The following is a 23012-nucleotide window of genomic DNA, read 5'->3' as shown; positions in this document are numbered from 1 at the left end:
CCCCCCAGCTGAGTCATCTCTTTTCTAAACCAAAAGTCCCTGCCTCATGGGGAGGAGGAGGAGGAGGAGGAGAAGGCCAGGGTGGTTTCTGAGCAGAGCTGCTCCGTCACCTCAGGGTTCCTGTCCCTGGAGGCTGTTGGTAAGGGAGAAAACCCCCTGCTGCTCGCAGTCTGCATGCAGTGTGAGTTCCTGGCCACAGCAACGGGTATTGTTGTGAGTCATAGTAGGGGCATGACACTGCCAACCTGAGGTTCCCTGGCACACTTTTAGCACTCGCAGCATCCTGTGGGCTTGCACAAAAAGGGTGGTCGAGACAGCTGGCAGCTGCTACATCTCTAGCTACAAAGCAGAAAAGCCGCTCCTGGCACTTGGGGTGGTGCCCAGGGGCAGTCCCTCCAAAGCGGTACTCGGGTTGGCTATGCAAATACTGGCTGGTGTCAAGCATGATATTTCTGGGTATTGAATCAATGTATATAATTGAATCCATTTCCTTCCTGTCTCTGATTCTTCTTTCTCACAGCTGCATTTCAAAGCTTCCTACCTCCCCCCCCCCCACACACACTCTCTCACCGGTAGCGAAAAGATTCGGAATATGCAAGTAACCTTGTATCTGTAAGTGAGGTGCCTCTCCCACTAGTTCCCATCCATACATCTTATCAGTAAGACAGGAATGTGTGGGAACTGAGAGAAGTTGTAGTGACCAAATGTAGTACCCTTTGAACCTTCTCTGCAATTCACATCTGTATGTTATGCTTTTGAAGCTATCTACTCTAGTGCCTTTGAAGTAGCCTTTAAGATTCCATACCGTGTGAAACTCTGTGTCACTTCCAAGGTATCGTACCTTGGAGCAAGTACCGGATTATCAATAAAATGAGTCTTTTGAATTAAACAATTGCTTGGTTATTTGAAATACTGATGCTTGACAGCTGGTCCCATGCAGTGTTCCTTCTAAGCTGAGTGAGTGTGAGCTAGCTCACAGTTTTTTTTAGCCTCCGACTCACACACTTTTGTCTTAGCTCGGGAATAATGGTTCCAGAGCAAACTAATTTATGCAGGAGCTCACAACTTTAACGCCAGTAGCTCACAAAGTAGAATTTTTGCTCACAAGACTCCACAGCTTAGAAGGAGTGTTGGTTTTGGCCATACTCTAAGGGCCATTGGCCTGATCCAATGAATTGGGAAGTGAGGGACGGTGTCTCAGTGGTAGAGCATCTGCTTGGTATTTTTATTTATTTATTCATTTGTAATTTATATCCCGCCCTTCCCACCAGGTGGCTCAGGGCGGCTTACAACACATAAAATCTAACATAAGAGTATAAAATTAAGCATAAAAGTTTAAACATTTCACAATTTACATAGTTAAAATCTAAACATTTCTCACAGTTATATACTTAAAACATTAAAAACATACAGCGATCTTACAAACTACACTCAGTTTCAAGTTTCAGTGCCGGTTAGTTGTAAGCCAGCCAGAAGAGGACTGTCTTACACCTCTTCCGGCAGCTGGTTCCACCAGGAAGGGGCCATTATGGAGAAGGCCCTATCCCTTGTAGTTTTCAAACGGGCTTCCTTTGGCCTGGGGACAACAAGGAGATTTTGAGTTCCCGATCTCAGTACTCTCTGGGGAACGTGTGGGAAGAGACGGTCCCTCAGGTAGGCAGGTCCCAGGTTCAATCCCCGGCATCTCCAACTAAAAGGGGTCTAGGCAAGTAGGCATGAAAAACCTCAGCTTGAGACCCTGGGGAGCCGCTGCCAGTCTGAGTAGACAAGAGCGACTTTGATGGGCTGAGGGTCTGATTCAGTCGAAAGGTCCAAGCGGGCAGCCCTGTTGGTGTGAAGCAGTTGAACAAAGCAGGAGTGAAGTTGCACCTTTAAGACGAACCCATTTTTACTTAGAACGTAAGCTTTCGTGTGCTCTTAAGCACATTTCATCGGACGAGGAATCCAGCACAGGGAGCAAAGCCCTACAGAGCTGAGCAGAGCCACACAGAGCTGGTAGGCAGTGGCCCAGAATGCAACAGGGTACAGATTTAAGAACCAATGACAGTGAAGTAAAATTATCTGGTAGGCAGTGGTTTCGAATGTAAAATGGACTTATCTCTGGGACAGCTGCACGAATTGGACCTCAGGCTCCCCCAGTGGAAAGCAGCGGTGTGTCCTTCTCTCAGGGAAGGCCCACCCTCAATGTGGCTTCACAGGGCGTCTTCCTGCACAGCTGTGGTCCCCGCCTCCCCTCCCCGCTTCAGGACACTTATCAGGCAGCAGCAAATTCCAGAGATGGGTGGGGGTGCATTGGGAGTGGGAAACCACAGATATGCAGAAAAGGGCAACCACAATGATGAAGGGGATGGAACAACTTCCCTATGAAGGAAGGTTAAAGAGCTCAGGGGCCTTTAGCGTGGAGAAATGGCAATTAAAGGGCGACATGATAGAGGTTTACAAAATTATGCCTGGGACAGAAAAGGCAGAGGAAGGATCCCTTTTGCCCTTTTCTCACAACGCAAGAACTCCTGGCGACTCCATGAAATAAATGAGCAGTAATCTTAGCACATAAGAACATAAGAGAAGCCCTGTTGGATCAGGCCAACGGCCCATCAAGTCCAACACTCTGTGTCACATAAGAACATAAGAGAAGCCATGTTGGATCAGGCCAGTGGCCCATCCAGTCCAACAAACTGTGTCACACAGTGGCAAAAAATTTTATATACACACATACACTGTGGCTAATAGCCACTGATGGACCTGTGCTCCATATTTTTATCTAAACCCCTCTTGAAGGTGGCTATACTTGTGGCCGCCACCACCTCCTGTGGCAGTGAATTCCACATGTTAATCACCCTTTGGGTGAAGAAGGACTTCCTTTTATCCGTTTTAACCTGTCTGCTCAGCAATTTCATCGAAAGCCCATGAGTTCTTGTATTGTGAGAAAGGGAGAAAAGTACTTCTTTCTCTACTTTCTCCATCCCATGCATTATCTTGTAAACCTCTCTCATGCCACCCCGCAGTCGACGTTTCTCCAAGCTAAAGAGTCCCACGCGTTTCAACCTTTCTTCATAGGGAAAGTGCTCCAGCCCCTTAATCATTCTAGTTGCCCTTCTCTGGACTTTTTCCAGTTGGGAGTGGGAACCAGCATGTGGAATCCCCTGCCCCAGGAGGGGGTGGCGGCTACAAGCATACAGGCAGCTTCAAGAGGGGATTGGAGAAACATCTGGAGCAGAGATTCAGTCTTCCCTCTCAGCTGAGGTCGGGTGAGCCAGCTCACAGCTTTTTAGCCTCCGCCTCACACACTTTTGTCTTAGCTCAGGCAGGACGGCCCCAGAGCAGGATTCCGCTCACAAGGCTGCACAGCTCAGAGGGAGCACTGGTCACATGACACACCCACACAGGCACTCCCCTCTGGGCGGTCTCGCTCTGGGCTACAAGAGGCGCCAAAGGGGAACAGCCTCCCCAGCTTAGCAGGAGTGCCGCAGGCGGAGGGCACGCGGTCCCCCTTCTGGAGAGCCGGAGCCCCGTCCACAGGGCCACTCGCAGGATGGGCCTCAGCGCGGTCCTCTTGGTCTTGGCGCTCCAGGCCGCAAGTGAGTCCCGGCAGCTGCTCTGCTTCCCTCGGGTCCTTCTCGGGCAGATGGGGGGGGGGGGGGGTCCAGTTTCCTCCCTCCGCTTCGGCTGCGGGGATTCTCGGATTTGACTTCTGACGTACCTGCCACGGAAGGCTTCGGGCTTGACTGCGCTCTGCCAGTGGCCGGGGGCCTGGGGCTGGTCCTCTTCACGTGCTCAGAGACGCTCCCTGACCTCGAGCCGTGCTTTGCTTCTCCCCGGTTCTGCTGCAGCACCTCTCCTCGCTCCATCCCAGAGTTTGGGGGGGGGGGGGGGAAGTCCTCGCCCTCCTAGCCCCGCGGCGCAGAGCGGTAAAGCAGCAGCACTGCGGTCTGAACTCTCTGCTCAGGACCTGAGTTCGTTCGATCCCCGGCGGAAGCTGGGTTTTCAGGTTGCCGGCTTGAGGTTGACTCAGCCTTCCATCCAATGAGGACCCAGCTTGCTGGGGGGAAAGCGTAGAGGACTGGGGAAGGCCAGGGCAAACCACCCTGTTAAAAGTCTGCCGTGAAAACATTGTGAAAGCGACGTCACCCTGGTGCTTGCACGGGGGACCTTTCCTTTCCTTCCTTGCTCTCCTTGGGTGTGGGCGTCGGTCCGGGAGCGGGTTTGGCTCCTGCCGCACACACAGGGGGCCGATGAGGATTTTGGAGAAGCCCCAGGCCGGTGCTTCCCGTGCGGCAGGCAGGGGGGCTTCCGAAGCAATCCGCGTGTTGGGGGACGGAGGCAGGAAACCCCAGGTGCTCCGCGAGGAGAAGGGCTGGTGGGACTGTGAGGGGAGGGAAAGAGAAGCTGCCGGCTTGGCGAAGTGGTGCGAGGCCCCGGAAGAGGCCCCCGGATACTGGGAAGAGCAGCTACAGACTGCCAGCGGAAACAATTAGGGAAGAGGAATCCCGACGACAGCTGGGAAGAGAGCAAAGCAAGAGGGAACGTGCAGAAAGCTGCAAACGCTCTCAAGACTGATGTGCTTTCTGTGTTGCTCAGGGCTGGATTAACTGCCTTATGGCCCCCCCCCACGCCTCCCCCCCAGTTCCCCCCCTGCTTGCAGCCCTCCCAGCCTGCGCGCCCAGCCAGCAACTGAGCTGCTTTTTGCTTGACTTGCCCCGTGGGGCTGCTGCTGGCGTCGACGCCAAGTTTGCCTCTCTCTGCCTTTCCCCCGTAGCTTGGTCGAAAGGGCTTTGGAGAAGGGACCTGCAGGCTGCAGCGGGGGCTGTGGGCAGCGGGGGCTCAGACTCGGAGATAATTTGCAAGGGGGGCCCTAGACTGCGACTGCCTAGGAGGAACCTCCACAGGTTTAATCCGGCACCGCTGAGTCAGGTTCTTCACTTTTGGTAGGAGAGTCATATCAGGAAACAAACCACCCAATCGCGGTTTCATTTCTAGACAGGATTACCAGGTCTGAGTCAGGAAATGTCTGGGGACTTTGGGAGTGGAGCCAGGAGAAAAGTGGCAACAAACATGATTGAACTCCAAAAGGTGTTCCGGCCATCACATTTAAAGGGACGCCTTTAAAATGCCTTCCCTCCGTTGGAAATAATGAAGGACCGAGGCACCTTCTTGGGGGGCTCGTAGAATCAGACTCCCCGGGGGAGGGAGGAGAAGCACCAGATGCTATGCTGAAAATTTGGTGCCTCTACCTCAACAAATAGCACCCCCAGAGCCCAAATACCCCCAGATCAATTTGCCATTATACCCTATGGAGACTGGTTTCCGTAGAGTATAATGGAGTGCCCAGCAGACATGAGCAGGGAAATGACAATAGCAAGTGTGATTGGATTAGGTGTGAGATGCAGAGATGTAGCAGGTGTAGAGAAATCAGCATTGGTAATGAGACAGGAAACCGAGGTCTTGATTCTGTCCAGGAGGGCGGGGAGCTGTTCCTGTTGGCAGCAGAGGAGAGGGCTTGCAAGAATGGGTTTAAATGAAGGGTGGGAAGTGCCAGCTGGATATTAGGGGAAACTTTTTTGCAGTCAGAGTTGTTCAACGGTTGCATCAGGTCCTGAGGGAGGGGGTGAGCTCGCCTTCACTGGCAGCCTTCAAGCAGTGGCTGCACAAACACGTGTCGAGGTGCTCTAGCTTGATCCTGCATTGAGCAGGGGGTTGGACTGGATGGCCTCCAGGGCCCCTCCCAACTCTGTGGTTCTCTGATTCTTGAGCTTCGTTATCAGTTGCAATTCAGCAGCCTCTCTTTCTAATCGCCCTTTGACATTCCTTTGCAGGAGAACTGTTGCTCTTAGATCAGCAACTCAATGTCCTCGAAGGTTAAAATCCCCCCCCCCCACTGTTTTTTGAATGTTGTGGTTTCTGAAGTTAGAAAGGGGAGGGGGTGTGGAAAGACACATGGGGGACAAAAGCGCCTCAGCCCCACCTAGCTCTTGCAGCGTTTTGAAATTGTCCATTTTAGTGGCACCAGCAGCCCAGTGTTGGCTGCTGTTTCTTGTCTGGCCTTCAGACAGCGCCTTCTGTGGCAGTGCCAGGGGCAGAGGGGGCATCTGTTGGGAGTGGCATCCCGAAAGACCCCCCGAAGAGGTCCCATAAAGTGACTGCAAAGGGACTTGCTGGCGGCAATCAGGGTGCAGTGCGGAGGAGGAGGAAGTAGAAGAAGCTTTTGGATTTACATCCTGCCCTCCACTCTGAATCTTAGGGCCTCAGAGAGGTCACAATCTCCTTCTGCCTTCCACCCCAACCCACAACAGACACCCTGTGAGGCGGGTGGGGCTGAGAGAGCTCTCCAGAAGGTTCCCTTTCAAGGACAGCGTCTCAGATGAGGATTTGGGAGAAGCCCCAGGCCGGTGCTTCCCTTGCGGCAGGCAGGGGGGCTTCCGAAGCAATCCGCGTGTTGGGGGCCGGAGGCAGGAAACCCCAGGTGCTCCGCGAGGAGAAGGGCTGGTGGGACTGTAAGGGGAGGGAAAGAGAAGCTGCCAGCTGGGCGAAGTGGTGCGAGGCCCCGAAAGAGGCCCTCGGATGCTGGGAAGGGCAGCCACAGAAAAATTAGGGAAGAGGAATCCCGACGACAGCTGGGAAGAGAGCAAAGCAAGAGGGAACGTGCAGAAAGCTGCAAACGCTATCAAGACTGATGTGCTTTCTGTGTTGCTCAGGGCTGGATTAACTGCCTTATGGCCCCCCCCACGCCTCCCCCCCAGTCCCCCCCCTGCTTGCTGCCCTCCCAGCCTGCGCGCCCAGCCAGCAACTGAGCTGCTTTTTGTTTGACTTGCCCGGTGGGGCTGCTGCTGGCGTCGTCACCAAGTTTGCCTCTCTCTGCCTCTCCCCCGGGGCTTTGGAGAAGGGGCAGCAGCCGGGGCTGTGGGCGGCGGGGCGGGGGCTCCACTTGGAGATAATTTGCAAAGGGGGCCCTAGACTGCGACTGCCTAGGAGGGACCTCCACAGGGTTTAATCCTGCACCGATGTTGCTCTAGAAGGCTGAGTCAGGTTCTTTGCTTTTGGTAGGAGAGTCATATCAGGAAACAAACCACCCAATCGCGGATTCATTTCTAGACAGGATTACCAGGTCTGACTCAGGAAATGTCTGGGGACTTTGGGAGTGGAGTCAGGAGCAAAGTGGCAGCAAACATGATTGAACTCCAAAAGGTGTTCTGGCCATCACATTTAAAGGGACCCCTTTAAAATGCCTTCCCTCCGTTGGAAATAACGAGGCACCTTCTTGGGGGGCTCGTAGAATCAGACTCCCCGGGGGAGGGAGGAGAAGCACCAGATGCTATGCTGAAAATTTGGTGCCTCTACCTCAACAAATAGCACCCCCAGAGCCCAAATACCCCCAGATCAATTTGCCATTATACCCTATGGAGACTGGTTTCCGTAGAGTATAATGGAGTGCCCAGCAGACATGAGCAGGCAAATGACAATAGCAAGTGTGATTGGATTAGGTGTGAGATGCAGAGATGTAGCAGGTGTAGAGAAATCAGCATTGGTAATGAGACAGGAAACCGAGGTCTTGATTCTGTCCAGGAGGGCGGGGAGCTGTTCCTGTTGGCAGCAGAGGAGAGGGCTTGCAAGAATGGGTTTAAATGAAGGGTGGGGAGTGCCAGCTGGATATTAGGGGAAACTTTTTTGCAGTCAGAGTTGTTCAACAGTTGCATCAGGTCCTGAGGGAGGGGGTGAGCTCGCCTTCACTGGCAGCCTTCAGGCAGTGGCTGCACAAACACGTGTCGAGGTGCTCTGGGTTGATCCTGCATTGAGCAGGGGGTTGGACTGGATGGCCTCCAGGGCCCCTCCCAACTCTGTGGTTCTCTGATTCTTGAGCTTCGTTATCAGTTGCAATTCAGCAGCCTCTCTTTCTAATCGCCCTTTGACATTCCTTTGCAGGAGAACTGTTGCTCTTAGATCAGCAACTCAATGTCCTCGAAGGTTAAAATCCCCCCCCCCACACTGTTTTTTGGATGTTGTGGTTTCTGAAGTTAGAAAGGGGAGGGGGCTGTGGAAAGACACATCGGGGGACAAGAGCGCCTCAGCCCCACCTCGCTCTTGCAGTGTTTTGAAATTGTCCATTTTAGTGGCACCAGCAGCCCAGTGTTGGCTGCTGTTTCTTGTCTGGCCTTCAGACAGCGCCTTCTGTGGCAGTGCCAGGGGCAGAGGGGGCATCTGTTGGGAGTGGCATCCCGAAAGACCCCCCGAAGAGGTCCCATAAAGTGACTGCAAAGGGACTTGCTGGCGGCAATCAGGGTGCAGTGCGGAGGAGGAGGAAGTAGAAGAAGCTTTTGGATTTACATCCTGCCCTCCACTCTGAATCTTAGGGCCTCAGAGAGGTCACAATCTCCTTCTGCCTTCCACCCCAACCCACAACAGACACCCTGTGAGGCGGGTGGGGCTGAGAGAGCTCTCCAGAAGGTTCCCTTTCAAGGACAGCGTCTCAGATGAGGATTTTGGAGAAGCCCCAGGCCGGTGCTTCCCTTGCGGCAGGCAGGGGGGCTTCCGAAGCAATCCGCGTGTTGGGGGCCGGAGGCAGGAAACCCCAGGTGCTCCGCGAGGAGAAGGGCTGGTGGGACTGTGAGGGGAGGGAAAGAGAAGCTGCCGGCTGGGCGAAGTGGTGCGAGGCCCCGAAAGAGGCCCTCGGATGCTGGGAAGGGCAGCCACAGAAAAATTAGGGAAGAGGAATCCCGACGACAGCTGGGAAGAGAGCAAAGCAAGAGGGAACGTGCAGAAAGCTGCAAACGCTATCAAGACTGATGTGCTTTCTGTGTTGCTCAGGGCTGGATTAACTGCCTTATGGCCCCCCCCCACGCCTCCCCCCCAGGCCCCCTCCCTGCTTGCTGCCCTCCCAGCCTGCGCGCCCAGCCAGCAACTGAGCTGCTTTGTGCAGTGGCTGCACAAACACTTGTCGAGGTGCTCTAGGTTGATCCTGCATTGAGCAGGGGGTTGGACTGGATGGCCTCCAGGGCCCCTCCCAACTCTGTGGTTCTCTGATTCTTGAGCTTCGTTATCAGTTGCAATTCAGCAGCCTCTCTTTCTAATCGCCCTTTGACATTCCTTTGCAGGAGAACTGTTGCTCTTAGATCAGCAACTCAATGTCCTCGAAGGTTAAAATCCCCCCCAACACTGTTTTTTGGATGTTGGGGGGGGGGGGATTTCCATAGGAAGTGTCAGAGAGAATCCTAAAATCCCAGAACTGGAAGGGTCCGTAGAGGCCATCCAGTCCAACCCCCTGCTCAGTGCAAGATCAGCCTTTACCTTCCTCCCCCACAACAGACAACCTGTGAGGTGGGTGGGGCTGAGAGGGCTCTGACAGACGCTGCCCTTTCAAGGACAACCTCTGCCAGAGCTCTGGCTGACCCAAGGCCATTCCAGCAACTGCAAGTGGAGGAGTGGGGAATCAAACCCGGTTCTCCCAGATAAGAGAGCTATGGCTGACCTAAGGCCATTCCAGCAGCTGCAAGTGGAGGAGGGGGGAATCAAGCCCGGTTCTCCCAGATAAGAGAGCTCTGGCTGACCCAAGGCCATTCCAGCAGGTGCAAGTGGAGGAGGAGGGAATCAAACCCGGTTCTCCCAGATAAGAGAGCTCTGGCTGACCCAAGGCCATTCCAGCAAGTGCAAGTGGAGGAGTGGGGAATCAAACCTGGTTCTCCCAGATAAGAGAGCCATGGCTGACCCAAGGCCATTCCAGCAGCTGCAAGTGGAGGAGTGGGAAAGCAAACCCGGTTCTCCCAGATAAGAGAGCTCTGGCTGACCCAAGGCCATTCCAGCAGCTGCAAGGGGAGGGGTGGGGAATCAAACCCGGTTCTCCCAGATAAGAGAGCTATGGCTGACCCAAGGCCATTCCAGCAGCTGCAAGTGGAGGAGTGGGGAATCAAACCCAGTTCTCCCAGATAAGAGAGCTCTGGCTGACCCAAGGCCATCCCAGCAGCTGCAAGTGAAGGAGTGGGGAATCAAACCCTGTTCTCCCAGATAAGAGAGCTCTGGCTGACCCAAGGCCATCCCAGCAGCTGCAAGTGGAGGAGTGGGGAATCAAACCCAGTTCTCCCAGATAAGAGAGCTACGGCTGACCCAAGGCCATTCCAGCAGCTGCAAGTGGAGGAGTGGGGAATCAAACCCAGTTCTCCCAGATAAGGGAGCTATGGCTGACCCAAGGCCATTCCGGCAGCTGCAAGTGGAGGAGTGGGGAATCAAACCCGGTTCTCCCGGATAAGAGTCCACTCACTTAATCGCTACACCAAACTGGCTCTCTGTGGCTTGGGAACTGGGATATCTGAATCACCATCTCCTCCCATACATTCTTGCCTGGGAATTAAGATCACTCCTGACTATCACATTGAAAAAGACAAAATTAAATTAAGACCTATGAATCTCCTGTCTGGAGATTGGCAACCCATTGGCAACCCCTCCCCTGTGAGTGTGTTCACTAGAACAAATTGGTCTTCAGATAGAATGGCAAACAAAGCACAATAGACTTGGGTATTCTTCCAAGTTTCAGGAAACTGCTTCTCAGGAGATAAGCAGCTCAGAACAACTGAATCATAGAATCACAGAGTTGGAACTTTGAAGAAATTCCTTGTTCAGACCTCCAGGGTCATCTAGTCCAACCCCCTGCACAAGGCAGGAAACTCACAAACCCCTCCCCCTAAATTCACAGGATCCTCATTGCTGTCAGATGGCCATCTAGCCTCTGTTTAAAATCCTCCAAGGAAGGAGAGCCCACCACCATCTCCCAAGGAGGAAGCCTGTTCCACTGAGGAATCGCTCTAACGGTCAGGAAGGTCTTCCTAATGTTAAGCCGGAAACTCTTTTGATTTAATTTCAACCCATTGGTTCTGGTCCTACCTTCTGGGGCCACAGAAAACAATTCCACCCCATCTTCTATAGAACAGCCCTGAAGGCCACATAAGAATGTTAGAAAAGACATAATATGCCAACATGGGAAAGGGGAGTAAGAAATTAGCACACCATTAGGCAGGTGCTTACAAATAGCAAATAATAAGTAATGGGGCAGGGTTATTAAATCAGGGGCAGGACCACTGAACAGTCACGTATTTGAGTGTTTGTATTACTTTCCTTGAAGAGCCCCGTGGCGCAGAGTGGTAAAGCTGCAGTACTGCAGTCGGAGCCCTCTGCTCACAACCTGAGTTCGATCCCAGCAGAAGCTGGTTCAGGTACCCAGCTCGAGGTTGACTCAGCCTTCCATCCTTCCGAGGTCGGTAAAATGAGTCCCCAGCTTGCTGGGGGGAAAGTGTAGAGGACTGGGGAAGGCAATGGCAAACCACCCCGTAAAAAGTCTGCAGTGAAAACGTTGTGAAAGCAACGTCACCCCAGAGTCGGAAACGACTGGTGAACATATGAACATATATGAACATATGAAGCTGCCTTATACTGAATCAGACCCTTGGTCCATCAAAGTCAGTATTGTCTTCTCAGACTGGCAGCGGCTCTCCAGGGTCTCAAGCTGAGGTTTTTCACACCTATTTGCCTGGACCCTTTTTTGGAGATGCCAGGGATTGAACCTGGGACCTTCTGCTTCTCAAGCAGATGCTCTACCACTGAGCCACTGTCCCTCCCCTATGAACATATGAAGCTGCCTTATACTGAATCAGACCCTTGGTCCATCAAAGTCAGTATTGTCTTCTCAGACTGGCAGCGGCTCTCCAGGGTCTCAAGCTGAGGTTTTTCACACCTATTTGCCTGGACCCTTTTTTTGGAGATGCCAGGGATTGAACCTGGGACCTTCTGCTTCCCAAGCAGATGCTCTGCCACTGAGCCACCGTCCCTCCCCTGGTGCTTGCACAGGGGGCTACCTTTACCTTTATTACTTTCCTTGGGGTCTTCATTGCTTGATTGCTGGGGACTTTTAATGTAGTAAAATAATTTTCTTTCTTTTCCAGCCACTTTGTCTGGATCTTTGTTGTTGTCAGGGGTCTGAACAAGGAATTTCCAACAAGGCTCCCCCCAGGCCATCAAGCAAAGAAGCTGGTTTGGTGGGCATACGAGACAGGGCCTTTTTAGTGGTGGCAGCCCTGTGATTGCAGAATAACCTCCCCAGGGAGGTGCGCCTGGCCCCCTCGCTTTTGATCTTCAGGAGGCAGCTGAAGGCAGTTTTACTCATGACAAGGGGAAAGAGCCAGAGTTCAGGAACGCCTCAAAGAGTCACAAAATGTGTGGGAGAGCAGGAGCTTCTGTGAGCTGCGGCTCGGATACAGCCGGGGTGCTTCATGGGGAAGAATACGGCGATGCCCACTGGAAGAAGAAGAAGTGTGCCGTGACTCACAGAAGCCCGCACCCTGCTGCAAATGTTGTGAGTCTTCTGGCTTTTTCTGTTGCTAGAGACAGACTCACACGGCCACCCATTGTGATCCCATTCATGACAGTAGTTGATTAAAAGAGTGAATTAAATCAATTAAGAGTTAATTAAACAGTAGTTAATTAAAAACTATGATCTTAAAATCCCGGTTTAACTATATTTTATTTTGTGTGTTCTCCCTACGTTGTAGGCCATCCTGGTCTCCGCTAGGAAGAAAGGTGGATAATAAATGTCTGAAATAAAATCAAATAAATATTTGAACAAAGCAGGAGTCAAGGTGCAGCTTTAAGACCAACCAGTTTTTATCTAGAACGTAAGCTTTCGTGTGCTCTTAAGCACACTTCATCAGATGAGGAATCCAGCACAGTGGCTCCCTGTGCCGGATTCCTCGTCTGATGAAGTGTGCTTAAGAGCACACGAAAGCTTATGTTCTAAATAAAAACTGGTTGGTCTTAAAGGTGGCCCTTGACTCCTGCTTTGTTCAACTGCTTCAGACCAACACGGCTGCTGCCCGCTTGGATCTAACTAAATATTTGGTCATTGAATTCATTCATTTGTAATCCACCTTTCTCCCCAGTGGGGGGGGGAGGGGCTCAGAGCAGCTGAGGCCATTCCCCCCCTCTATTTGATGCTCCCATTGAGGTAGGTTAGGCTGGGAGAGAGGGGCACACCCAAGATGTGTGATAGTTCTTAGTAGAAAGAGCCCAGCAGGAACCCATTTGCATATTAGGCCACACACTCCTGATGTCACCATTGTTTCACATAGAGCTTTTTGTAGAAAAAGCCCAGCAGGAATTCATTTACATCTTAGGCCACACCCCCTGGCACCAAGCCAGCCAGAACTGCGTTCCTGTGCGTTCCTGCTCAAAAAAAGGCCCTGGTTTTGAGAAGAAATCCTGATCTCTGAGTTCCCACTGATGAATTGTTGGATTGTGAGCGCTTTCTCCCCTTCCCCCCCACAACTCCACCCCGGTTCCTCCCATGTTGTCTCTTGGCTTTGGGTCAGCCATAGCTCTTGCAGGAGTTGTCCTTGAAAGGCGAACTTCTGTCAGAGCTCTCTCAGCCTCACCCACCTCATAGGGTGTCTGTTGTGGGGGAAGGAGATTGTAAATCGCTCTGAGACGCTGAGATTTGGAGTGGAGGGCAGGGTATAAATCCAGTATCTTCTTCATCATCCAGCAGGGCTCTTCTGATGTTCTTCTTAGGGGAAGACCTCAGCCTCTCTGCCCTGTTCTTGGCCCTCCAGAGGAGAGCCAGTTTGGTGTAGTGGTTAAGTGTGTGGACTCTTATCTGGGAGACCCCGGTTTGAATACCCACTGCTCCACTTGCAGCTGCTGGAATGGTCTTGGGTCAGCGAGAGCTCTCACCCTTGAAAGGGCAGCTTCTGTCAGAGCTCTCTCAGCCCCACCCACCTCACAGGGTGTCTGTTGTGGGGGAGGAAGATAAAGGAGACTGTGAGCCGCTCTGAGCTTCAGAGTGAAGAGTGGGGTATAAATCCAATATTTTCTTCTTAGAAAGCCAGTTTGGTGTAGTGGTTAAGTGTGCAGATTCTTATCTGGGGGAACCGGGTTTGATTCCCCACTCCTCCACTTGCAGCTTCTGGAATGGCCTTAGGTCAGCCATAGCCCTGGCAGAGGTTGTCCTTGAAAGGGCAGCTGCTGTGAGAGCCCTCTCCAGCCCCACCCACCTCACAGGGTGTCTGTTGTGGGGGAGGAAGGGAAAGGAAATTGTGAGCCGCTCTGAGACTCTTTGAAGTGGAGGGCGGGATATAAATCTAATATCTTCATCTACCTCACAGAGTGTCTGTTGTGGGGGAGGAAGGGAAAGGAGATTGTGAGCCGCTCTGAGACTCTTTGGAGTGGAGGACGGAATATAAATCCAATATCTTCATCTACCTCACAGGGTGTCTGTTGTGGGGGAGAAAGGGAAAGGAGATTGTAGGCCTCTCTGAGACTCTGTTCTTGAAAGGGCAGTTGCTGTTCAAGCTCTCTCAGCCTCACCCACCTCACAGGGTGTCTGTTGTGGGAGAGGAAGATAAAGGAGATTGTGAGCCTCTCTGAGATTTGGAGTGGAGGGTGGGATATAAGCCCAATATCTTTTCCTCTTGCTTTGTGTCCTCAGGGCTGGCATCTGCAATGGAGACCCCCAGCCAGGACCTCACTTTCCGGGTGGGAGACAAGGCCACATTCTCACTGGACATTCTGCAGATGTTCAACGACTCCAACCTCCTCTGGAGATCTTCCTCAAGGGGTTCCATGGAGGCTGTGGCCGCGTGGAAGGCAGGCAACCCACTCGAAGTCCTGAGTCGGCATTATTCGCGAAGGGTCACCTTCCAGGAAAGCAGCTGGGCTCTGGAAATCCACAACCTGAGCCAAGCCGACGGGGGCTTCTATCAAGTGGTGCACCTCCAGGACCCTTCAGAAGTCATGCTCAAGAAATACACCCTGGTCGTATTCCGTAAGTTCCGACAACCGTGCCCCTAAAAGCTGCTTCATGCATTAAAGACCAAGCAAGTTCCCCAGCTTTCATTCACTCCATTTTAACAGGGAATCCGGAAGATGCCGCCGCCTAACATAGAACCATAGAATCATCGAGTTGGAAGGGGCCTCCAGGGTCATCTAGTCCAAACAGAGAGCCAGTTTGGTGTGGTGGTTAAGTGTGCCGACTCTTATCCGGGAGACGCGGGTTTGATCCCCGACTCCTCCACTTGCAGCTGCTGGAATGGTCTTGGGTCAGCCAGAGCTCTCGGAGAGGTTGTCCTTAAAAGGGCAGCTGCTGTAAGAGCTCTCTCAGCCCCACCCACCTCACAAAGTGTCTGTTGTGGGGGAGGAAGGGAAACGAGATTGTGAGCCGCTCTGAGACTCTGAGATTCAGAGTGGAGGGTGGGATATAAATCCAATATCATCATCATCAACCCCCTACACAATCCAGGAAACTCACAAATACCTCTCCCTAAATGGCATCATTGATCACACATGAAGCTGCCTTATACCAAACCAGAGCTTTTTATCCATCAAGGACAGTAGTGTCTGCTCTACTCAGACTGGCAGCAGCTCTCCAGAATCTCTGGCTGAGTTCTCTCACATCAGCGACCTCTCAGTCCTTGAAAGCCAGTTTGATGTAGTGGTGAAGTGCGCGGACTCTTATCTGGGAGAACCAGATTCGATTCCCTTCTCCTCCACTTGCAGCTGCTGCAATGGTCTTGGGTTAGCCAGAGCTCTTGTAGGAGTTTTTCCTTGAAAAGGCAGCTTCTGTCAGAGCTCCCTCAGCCCCACTCACCTCACAGGGTGTCTGTTGTAGAGGAAGAAGATAAAGAGACTCTGAGCAGCTCTGAGACTCTGATTCAGAGAGAAGGGCAGGATATAAATCTGCAGTCTTCTTCTTTTAGGTAGAGATGCTGGGGATTGAACCTGGGACCTTCTGCATGCCAAGCTGAGGCTCTACCACTGAGCCATGGCCCCTCACACGAGGCTGTCTTATACTGAATCAGACCCTGGGTTCATACTCTGCTCTGTTTAGACCTCACCTAGAGTATTGTGTCCAGTTTTGGGCACTATAATTTAAGGAAGATCCAAACAAGCTGGAACATGTCCAGAGGAGGGCAACAAAGATGGTGAGGGTCTGAAGACCAAGTCCTACGAGGAAAGGTTGAAGGAGGTGGGAAGGCCTTTTTTTGTAGTGGGAACTCCTTTGCATATTAGGCCACAACCTCTGATATTGCCAATCCTCCAAGAGTTTACAGGGTTCTTCATACGGGGCCTACAGTAAGCCCCAGGAGGATGGTCTACATCAGGTGGGTGTGGCCTAATATGCAAACGAGTTCCTGCTACAAAAAAAGTCCTGGCGCTGGGGATGTTTAGCCTGGAGAGGAGATGACTGAGAGGTGATAGGATCACCATCTTCAAGGACTTGAAGGGCTGACATATAGATGATGGTGTGGAATTGTCTTCTGTGGCCCCAGAAGGTCGGACCAGAACCAACAGGTTGAAATTAAATCAAAAGAGTTTTTGGATAAACATTAGAAAGAACTTCCTGACAGAGCAGTTCCTCAGTGGGACAGGCTTCCTCAGGAGGTGGTGGGCTCTCCTTCTTTGGAAGCTTATTAAACAGAGGCTAGATGGCCATCTGACAGCAGTTTTGGTCCTGTGAAGAAGAAGAAGAAGAAGATATTGGATTTATATCCCGCCCTCCACTCCAAAGAGTCTCAGAGCGGCTTACAATCTCCTTTACCTTCCTCCCCCACAACAGACACCCTGTGAGGTGGGTGGGGCTGAGAGGGCTCTCACAGCAGCTGCCCTTTCAAGGACAACCTCTGCCAGAGCTATGGCTGACCCAAGGTCATGCCAGCAGGTGCAAGTGGAGGAGTGGGGAATCAAACCCTGGTTCTCCCAGATAAGAGTCCGCACACTTAACCACTCCACCAAACCACTACACCAAACTGTGAACTTAGAGGGAGCTATTTGTGAGTTTCCTGCATTGTGCAGGGGCTTGGATTGGATGATCCTGGAGGTCCCTTCCAACTCTATAACCGATTCTGCACTTAGCACTTCCCTCCCTTCTGTGTGAAGCTCTGTAAGGTGGCTTTTTTCCCTGGATTCTTCACTAACATCTCTGGAGTGGGGCTGTGTGTTAAGAACAGAAGAGAAGCCATGTTGGATCAGGCCAATGGCCCCTCCAGTCCAACACTCTGGGTCACACAGTGGCCAAAAAACCCAGGTGCCATCAAGAGGTCCATCAGTGGGGCCAGGACACTAGAAGCCCTCCCACTGTGCCCCCCCACACCAAGCACCAAGAATACAGAGCATCACTGCTCCAGACATAAGAACCTGAGAGAAGTCCTGTTGGATTAGGCCAGTGGCCCCTCCAGTCCAGCACTCTGTGTCACACAGTGGCCAAAAAAACCAGGTGCCATCAGGAGGTCCATCAGTGGGTCCAGGACACTAGAAGCCCTCCCACTGTGGCTGCCTCCCAAGCACCAAGAAGACAGAGCATCACTGCCCCTGACAAATAATTCCAACAATATGCCGTGGCTAATAGTTCCCTGCTTGCTCCCTGCCCCTCGCAAGCTCAAGAACCAAGATTGAGACCAGGACAAAAGCTAATGCAGAATTGGTCTATATCAGGGGTGGCCAAGGTTAGCTCTCCAGGTGTTTTTTGCCTACAACTCCCATCAGCCCCAGCCATTGACCATGCTGGCTGGGGCTGATGGGAGTTGTAGGCAAAAAACATCTGGAGAGCTACCGTTGGCCACCCCTGCTCTATATGATTCTATGAACATGATCTACTCAGACTGGCAGCGGCTCTCCAGGGTCTCAAGCTGAGGTCTTTCCCATCCTTCACCACCTTGTCCTTTTACCTGGAGATGCTGCTAGGGATTGAACCTGGGATCTTCTGCATGCCAGGCAGAGGCTCTGCCACTGAGCCCCCAGGGCCCCTCCCCATTCATTCATCCACACTTAATTGTCAGTTCTTGAAGGGTATCCTCTGGGTAGGCAGCGTTCCTGACTGCTTTTCAGCTTGCATCTTTCATCCCATGCAGCGGACAGGTTTAAGGACAGATCCAAAAGCACCGGAGCAGACCAAGCAAAGCAAAAACTGGGCTTTGTTGAGCCGGGGAGAGTCTCCTACTTTACAAATCAATTTGCGAGGGTCGGGGGGGGGGGAGTGGTCCTTGGGAATTTCCACACCTCCTGACCTTTGCCCTCCTGCCTCTTGTCCGTGTCCCCCCCTCCCCTGCACAGAAATCAGCAGCAAGGCAACCATGTCGGCCAATGGCACCTGCAGCCTCTCCCTGCTGTGTGAGGCAGGGGCAGGGGCAAAGGCCCAGGTGAAGTACAGCTGGGGTCCCGGCCAGAAGGGCCCAGAACTCCACCTCAACCTCCATCCCGCCGATAAGGACAAATCCTACACTTGCACGGCCAGCGCTCTCGGAACTCAGCACTTCCTCAGAGTCACCCCCTACGAGGCCTGCTCTTCCGCAAGCAGAGCTGCAGGTGAGGAACCCCTCCCTCGGGGAATCGGGCCCAGCCGCACCCCGAAGGGCGGAGATCCCCCCTCGCTGACCTCCTGCCTGGGGTTCCCAGGATGGGTGGTCTTCTCTTCCCCATCACCACCCCTGGAGGTATTCTCATGGGCCGCAATGCCCACTTGTATAACAAATGCCTGCTTCAGGGGTCTATGCTGTTGAGCAAGAGTACCTGGCCCGCTGGGGACTCAGCCCCTTCTTCAGGTGGAGAAGGAAGCAGGGGTCCCGGACTGAGAGATGTTGGCCTGGCATTAGGCTCCACTGAGGTCTCTCGGCCAGGGTTGCCAGCCTCCAGGTGGGGCCTGGAGATCTCCCGGACTCCCCACTGGTCTCCAGACGACAAGGAGCCCTTCCCCTAAGGAAAACAGCTGCTTTGGAGGGAGGGTTCTGCCCCATCTCTTCCCCGCTGAGCTCCCTCCCCTCCTCAGGCTCCGACCCCAAACCTCCCGGAATTTCCCGACCGGAGCTGGCAAGTGGCAACCCCTGCCCTGCTTTCCTTCCGCAGGACTCCTGGGGCCCTTCCTCCTCGCCCTCCTGCTCCAGCTGCTGTTCTGGTGACCCGGCGGCCTACCTGGCAGGGCTGGCCTCACCTCCTCTCCTGGCAAGAACCTGATCCCGTCAAGAGGAAGGCGGCCCCGTCGGGATGCAAGACGAGCCTTCCCTGGAAAACAGTGTTACGCTAATGGGACAGACTTTTAACTTGCCTGCACATCTCAGGTGACCCTCCCCCCTTGGCATTTGATGGCATTTGAGGGGGGGGGGCTCTCGCACAAAGCGAGACGCAAATGGTGCTGGGGGTGGGGGTCAGGATTTCACCTGTACTCAGTGCTTTTTGCAGCCGGACGTAGCAGCCCTGTACTGTAATCCCAAAGAAGGAGCCTTCCGTGGGGCAGATGGGCTCTGGGGGAGGGGTGGGGGGAGGAGGGCAGAATGGGGTGGGGTGTGTGAAAAGGAGCTATTTTCGCATAATGCAACTGGCGTGGCGGGTCTTCTGTGAAGGGAAGTCCCCGGCCTGTCCAGCAGATGGCGCTGAGAAACTGCGGAGACTCACCGGATATCTGAGCCTGCTTCATGGCTGGGCGTTCCTATGTGATTGTGTTGCAGCCCAGCCCTACCCGGCTGTGCATGGAACTTCCAGTGTTGTGGATTTGCAACATGCACCAAAAGGGGACAGACTGCCCCCCTCCACCCACAGCCCATATATTTGCTTGTGTTGCTTTGGCCTCGTGAGGGAAGTCCTTGCCCAACCCCCACAGCCTTCCTTCTGTTTGTAGTTTGACTGGTAGACTACCGATTTTGTCCCCATATCCTTTTGCTAATAAATGGATGTTATTTTGAACACACCCACCTCTGCTGTGTGAACCTAAGAGCAGGGACCAGAACACTTGCAAACAAAAGGAAACATCACACTTTCAAGAAGAAGACTGCAGATTTATACCCTGCCCTCTCTCTGAATCAGAGTCTCAGAGCGGCTCACAATCTCCCTTGTCTTCTCCCCCCACAACAGACACCCTGTGAGGTGGGTGGGGCTGAGAGGGCTCTCCCAGCAGCTGCCGTTTCAAGGACAACCTCTGCCAGAGCTATGGCTGACCCAAGGCCATTCCAGCAGCTGCAAGTGGAGGAGTGGGGAATCAAACCTGGTTCTCCCAGATAAGAGTCCTTTTACCTTTCTCTGCCACAACAGACATCCTGTGAGGTGGGTGGGACTGAGAGAGCTCTCCTAGCAGCTGCCCTTTCAAGGACAACCTCTGCCAGAGCTATGGCTGACCCAAGGCCATTCCAGCAGCTGCAAGTGGAGGAGTGGGGAATCAAGCTTGGTTCTCCCAGATAAGCGTCCACGCACTTAACCACAACACCAACTTGACTCTCAAGCAAGTCCCAGGGCCTCAGTGTCACTTTCTTCCAGTTAACCAGAGCTTTTCTTGAGCAGGAACTCACAGGAAAACAGGTCTGGCTGACTCGGCATTGGTGGGTGTGCCCTAATATGCAAATGAGTCCCTGTTGGTTTTTTTCCTACCTATGTGAAACAATGGTGATGTCAGGGTGTGTGGCCTAATATGCAAATAAGTTCCTGCTGGGCTTTTTCTACAAAAAAAGTTTGCAGGTAACCGTGCCTGAGTGCTTTCCTATATACTAGCCAATGGTGCAGAGGGTCTTTGTATCTCCCCCCCCAACCCCCTAAAAAAGCAAGTGGCTGCAGCACGTTTGTTACACTTACAGAAATGCTTCATGAGCCTGAAAACTTTCCAAGATATAAATGGGCAATTTTCTCAGTGGAGGACGGTAAGCAGTGGGGTGCCGTAGGGTTCGGTACTGGGTCCCATGCTCTTTAACTTCTTCGTTAATGATTTGGTGTTGGGAGTGAGCAGTGAAGTGGCCAAGTTTGCAGATGACACTAAATGGGAGAGTGGCCTATGAAGAAAGGTTAAAACGCTTGGGGCTCTTTAGCTTGGAGAAACATCGACTGCGGGGTGACATGATAGAGGTTTGCAAGATTATGCATGGGATAGAGAAGGTAGAGAAAGAAGTCCTTTTCTCCCTTTCTCACAATACAAGAACTCATGGGCATTCAATGCAATTGCTGAGCAGCTGAGCTAGAACTGATAAAAGGAAGTCCTTCTTCACCCAAAGAATGATTAACACGTGGAATTCACTGCTACAGGAGGTGGTGGTGACTGCAAGTATAGACAGCTCCAGGGGCCTTGCTCACTAGGGGGGCAGCTCAGACAGTGCACAAGGTTCTTGGACTGGGCCTGCAGCATATGAAGAAGAAGAGGAAGAATTGCAGATTTATACCCCGCCCTTCTCTCTGAATCAGAGTCTCAAAGCGGCTCACAATGTCCTTTATCTTCCTCCCCCACAACAGACACCCTGTGAGGTGGGTGGGGCTGAAAGGACTCTCACAGCAGCTGCCCTTTCAAGGACAACCTCTGCCAGAGCTATGGCTGACCCAAGGCCATTCCAGCAGGTGCAGGTAGAGGAGTGGGGAATGAAACAGCAGGAGGTGGCGGCGGCTAATAGCTACATCAGTGGCTATTAGCCACAGCATATTGTTGGAACTGTCTGGGGCAGTGATGCTCTGTATTCTTGGTGCTCGGAGGGGGTGGGCAAAGTGGAAGGGCTTCTAGCCCCAGTTGTGAACCTCCTGATGGCACTTGTTTTGGTTTTCTTTGGCCCCTGTGTGACCCAGAGTGTTGGACTGGATGGGCCATTGGCCTGAGCCAACATGGCTTCTCTTATGTTCTTATGTGACACAGAGTGTTGGACTGGAGGGGCCATTGGCCTGAGCCAACATGGCTTCTCTTATGTTCAAACCCGGTTCTCCCAGATAAGAGTCCACACATATAACCACTACACCCAGCTGGCTCTGGGAGAGCGCAGAGGTTCCGTTTGGGGGTTGGATCTGGCTGCCTTCTGGCTTCCTTCCCTGGCCCTGAGGAGCCCTGATAGAGCCAGTGATTGAAGGGTGTTGAAAGACCTGAGTCAGATTGAGGTGACGAGAGAGGAGGTCCTACAACTGATAGATGAATTAAAAACTAATAAGTCACCAGGTCCGGATGGCATACATCCAAGAGTTCTGAAAGAACTCCAAGAACTTGTGGCTCTCCTGACAAAAATCTGTAATCTTTCATTGAAATCTGCCTCCGTTCCTGAGGACTGGAAGGTAGCAAATGTCACCCCCATCTTTAAAAAGGGCTCCAGAGGAGATCCGGGAAATTACTGGCCGGTCAGTCTGACTTCAATACCGGGAAAGTTGGTAGAAACCATTATCAAGGACAGAATGAGTAGGCACATTGATGAACACGGGTTATTGAGGAAGACTCAGCTTGGGTTTTGCAAGGGAAGATCTTGCCTCACTAACCTGTTACATTTCTTTGAGGGGGTGAACAAACATGTGGACAAAGGAGACCCGATAGATGTTGTTTACCTTGACTTCCAGAGAGCTTTTGATAAAGTTCCTCATCAAAGGCTCCTTAGAAAGCTTGAGAGTCATGGAGTAAAAGGACAGGTCCTCTTGTGGATCAAAAACTGGCTAATTAATCGGAAGCAGAGAGTGAATATAAATGGGCAGTCTTTGCAGTGGAGGACGGTAAGCAGTGGCAGATGCGTTTCAATGTGGCCAAGTGCAAAGTAATGCACATTGCGGCCAAGAATCCCAGCTACAAATACAAGTTGATGGGGGTGTGAACTGGCAGAGACTGACCAAGAGAGAGATCTTGGGGTCGTGGTAGATAACTCACTGAAAATGTCAAGACAGTGTGCAATTGCAATAAAAAAGGCCAACGCCATGCTGGGAATTATTAGGAGGGGAATTGAAAACAAATCAGCCAGTATCATCATGCCCCTGTCTAAATCGATGGTGCGGTCTCATTTGGAATATGAGTGTGCAATTCTGGTCACCACACCTCAAAAAGGATATTATAGCACTGGAAAAAGTCCAGAAAAGGGCAACTAGAATGATTTAAGGGTTGGAACACTTTCCCTGTGAAGAAAGGTTAAAACGCTTGGGGCTCTTTAGCTTGGAGAAATTGACTGAGGGGTGACATGATAGTTTACAAGATTATGCATAGGATAGAGAAGGTAGAGAAAGAAGTACTTTTCTCCCTTTCTCACAATACAAGAACTCGTGGGCATTCAATGAAATTGCTG

General features: G+C 52.3%; 1 protein-coding gene and 1 non-coding gene across 2 annotated transcripts; one reads left to right on the top strand and one right to left on the bottom strand.

Annotated features, from left to right (window-relative positions):
- Window positions 1-3455: 3455 nt before the first annotated feature.
- Window positions 3456-19705, top strand: LOC132588940 (uncharacterized). The gene is made up of 4 exons (XM_060261421.1): window positions 3456-3578; window positions 14459-14794; window positions 18079-18330; window positions 18868-19705. The coding sequence occupies exons 1-4, from the start codon at window positions 3533-3535 to the stop codon at window positions 18918-18920; spliced, it is 687 nt and encodes a 228-aa protein (XP_060117404.1). The 5' UTR covers window positions 3456-3532; the 3' UTR covers window positions 18921-19705.
- On the bottom strand, window positions 11523-11593 carry TRNAL-GAG (transfer RNA leucine (anticodon GAG)). The gene has a single exon. It is a non-coding gene; the product is annotated as a tRNA-Leu (tRNA).
- Window positions 19706-23012: the final 3307 nt, after the last annotated feature.

This window comes from Heteronotia binoei, chromosome 1 (assembly GCF_032191835.1).
Source record: "Heteronotia binoei isolate CCM8104 ecotype False Entrance Well chromosome 1, APGP_CSIRO_Hbin_v1, whole genome shotgun sequence".
Taxonomy (NCBI): domain Eukaryota; kingdom Metazoa; phylum Chordata; class Lepidosauria; order Squamata; family Gekkonidae; genus Heteronotia; species Heteronotia binoei.
This window is presented reverse-complemented; position numbering and strand designations above follow the sequence as displayed.

Bases quoted from the DNA above. Each gene is read 5' to 3' on its own strand.
- LOC132588940 (XM_060261421.1), top strand. From the start codon at position 3,533: ATGGGCCTCAGCGCGGTCCTCTTGGTCTTGGCGCTCCAGGCCGCAA. The intron at 3,579-14,458 runs GTGAGTCCCGGC...TTGTGTCCTCAG, and splicing joins CTTGGCGCTCCAGGCCGCAA to GGCTGGCATCTGCAATGGAG. The intron at 14,795-18,078 runs GTAAGTTCCGAC...TCCCCTGCACAG, and splicing joins ATACACCCTGGTCGTATTCC to AAATCAGCAGCAAGGCAACC.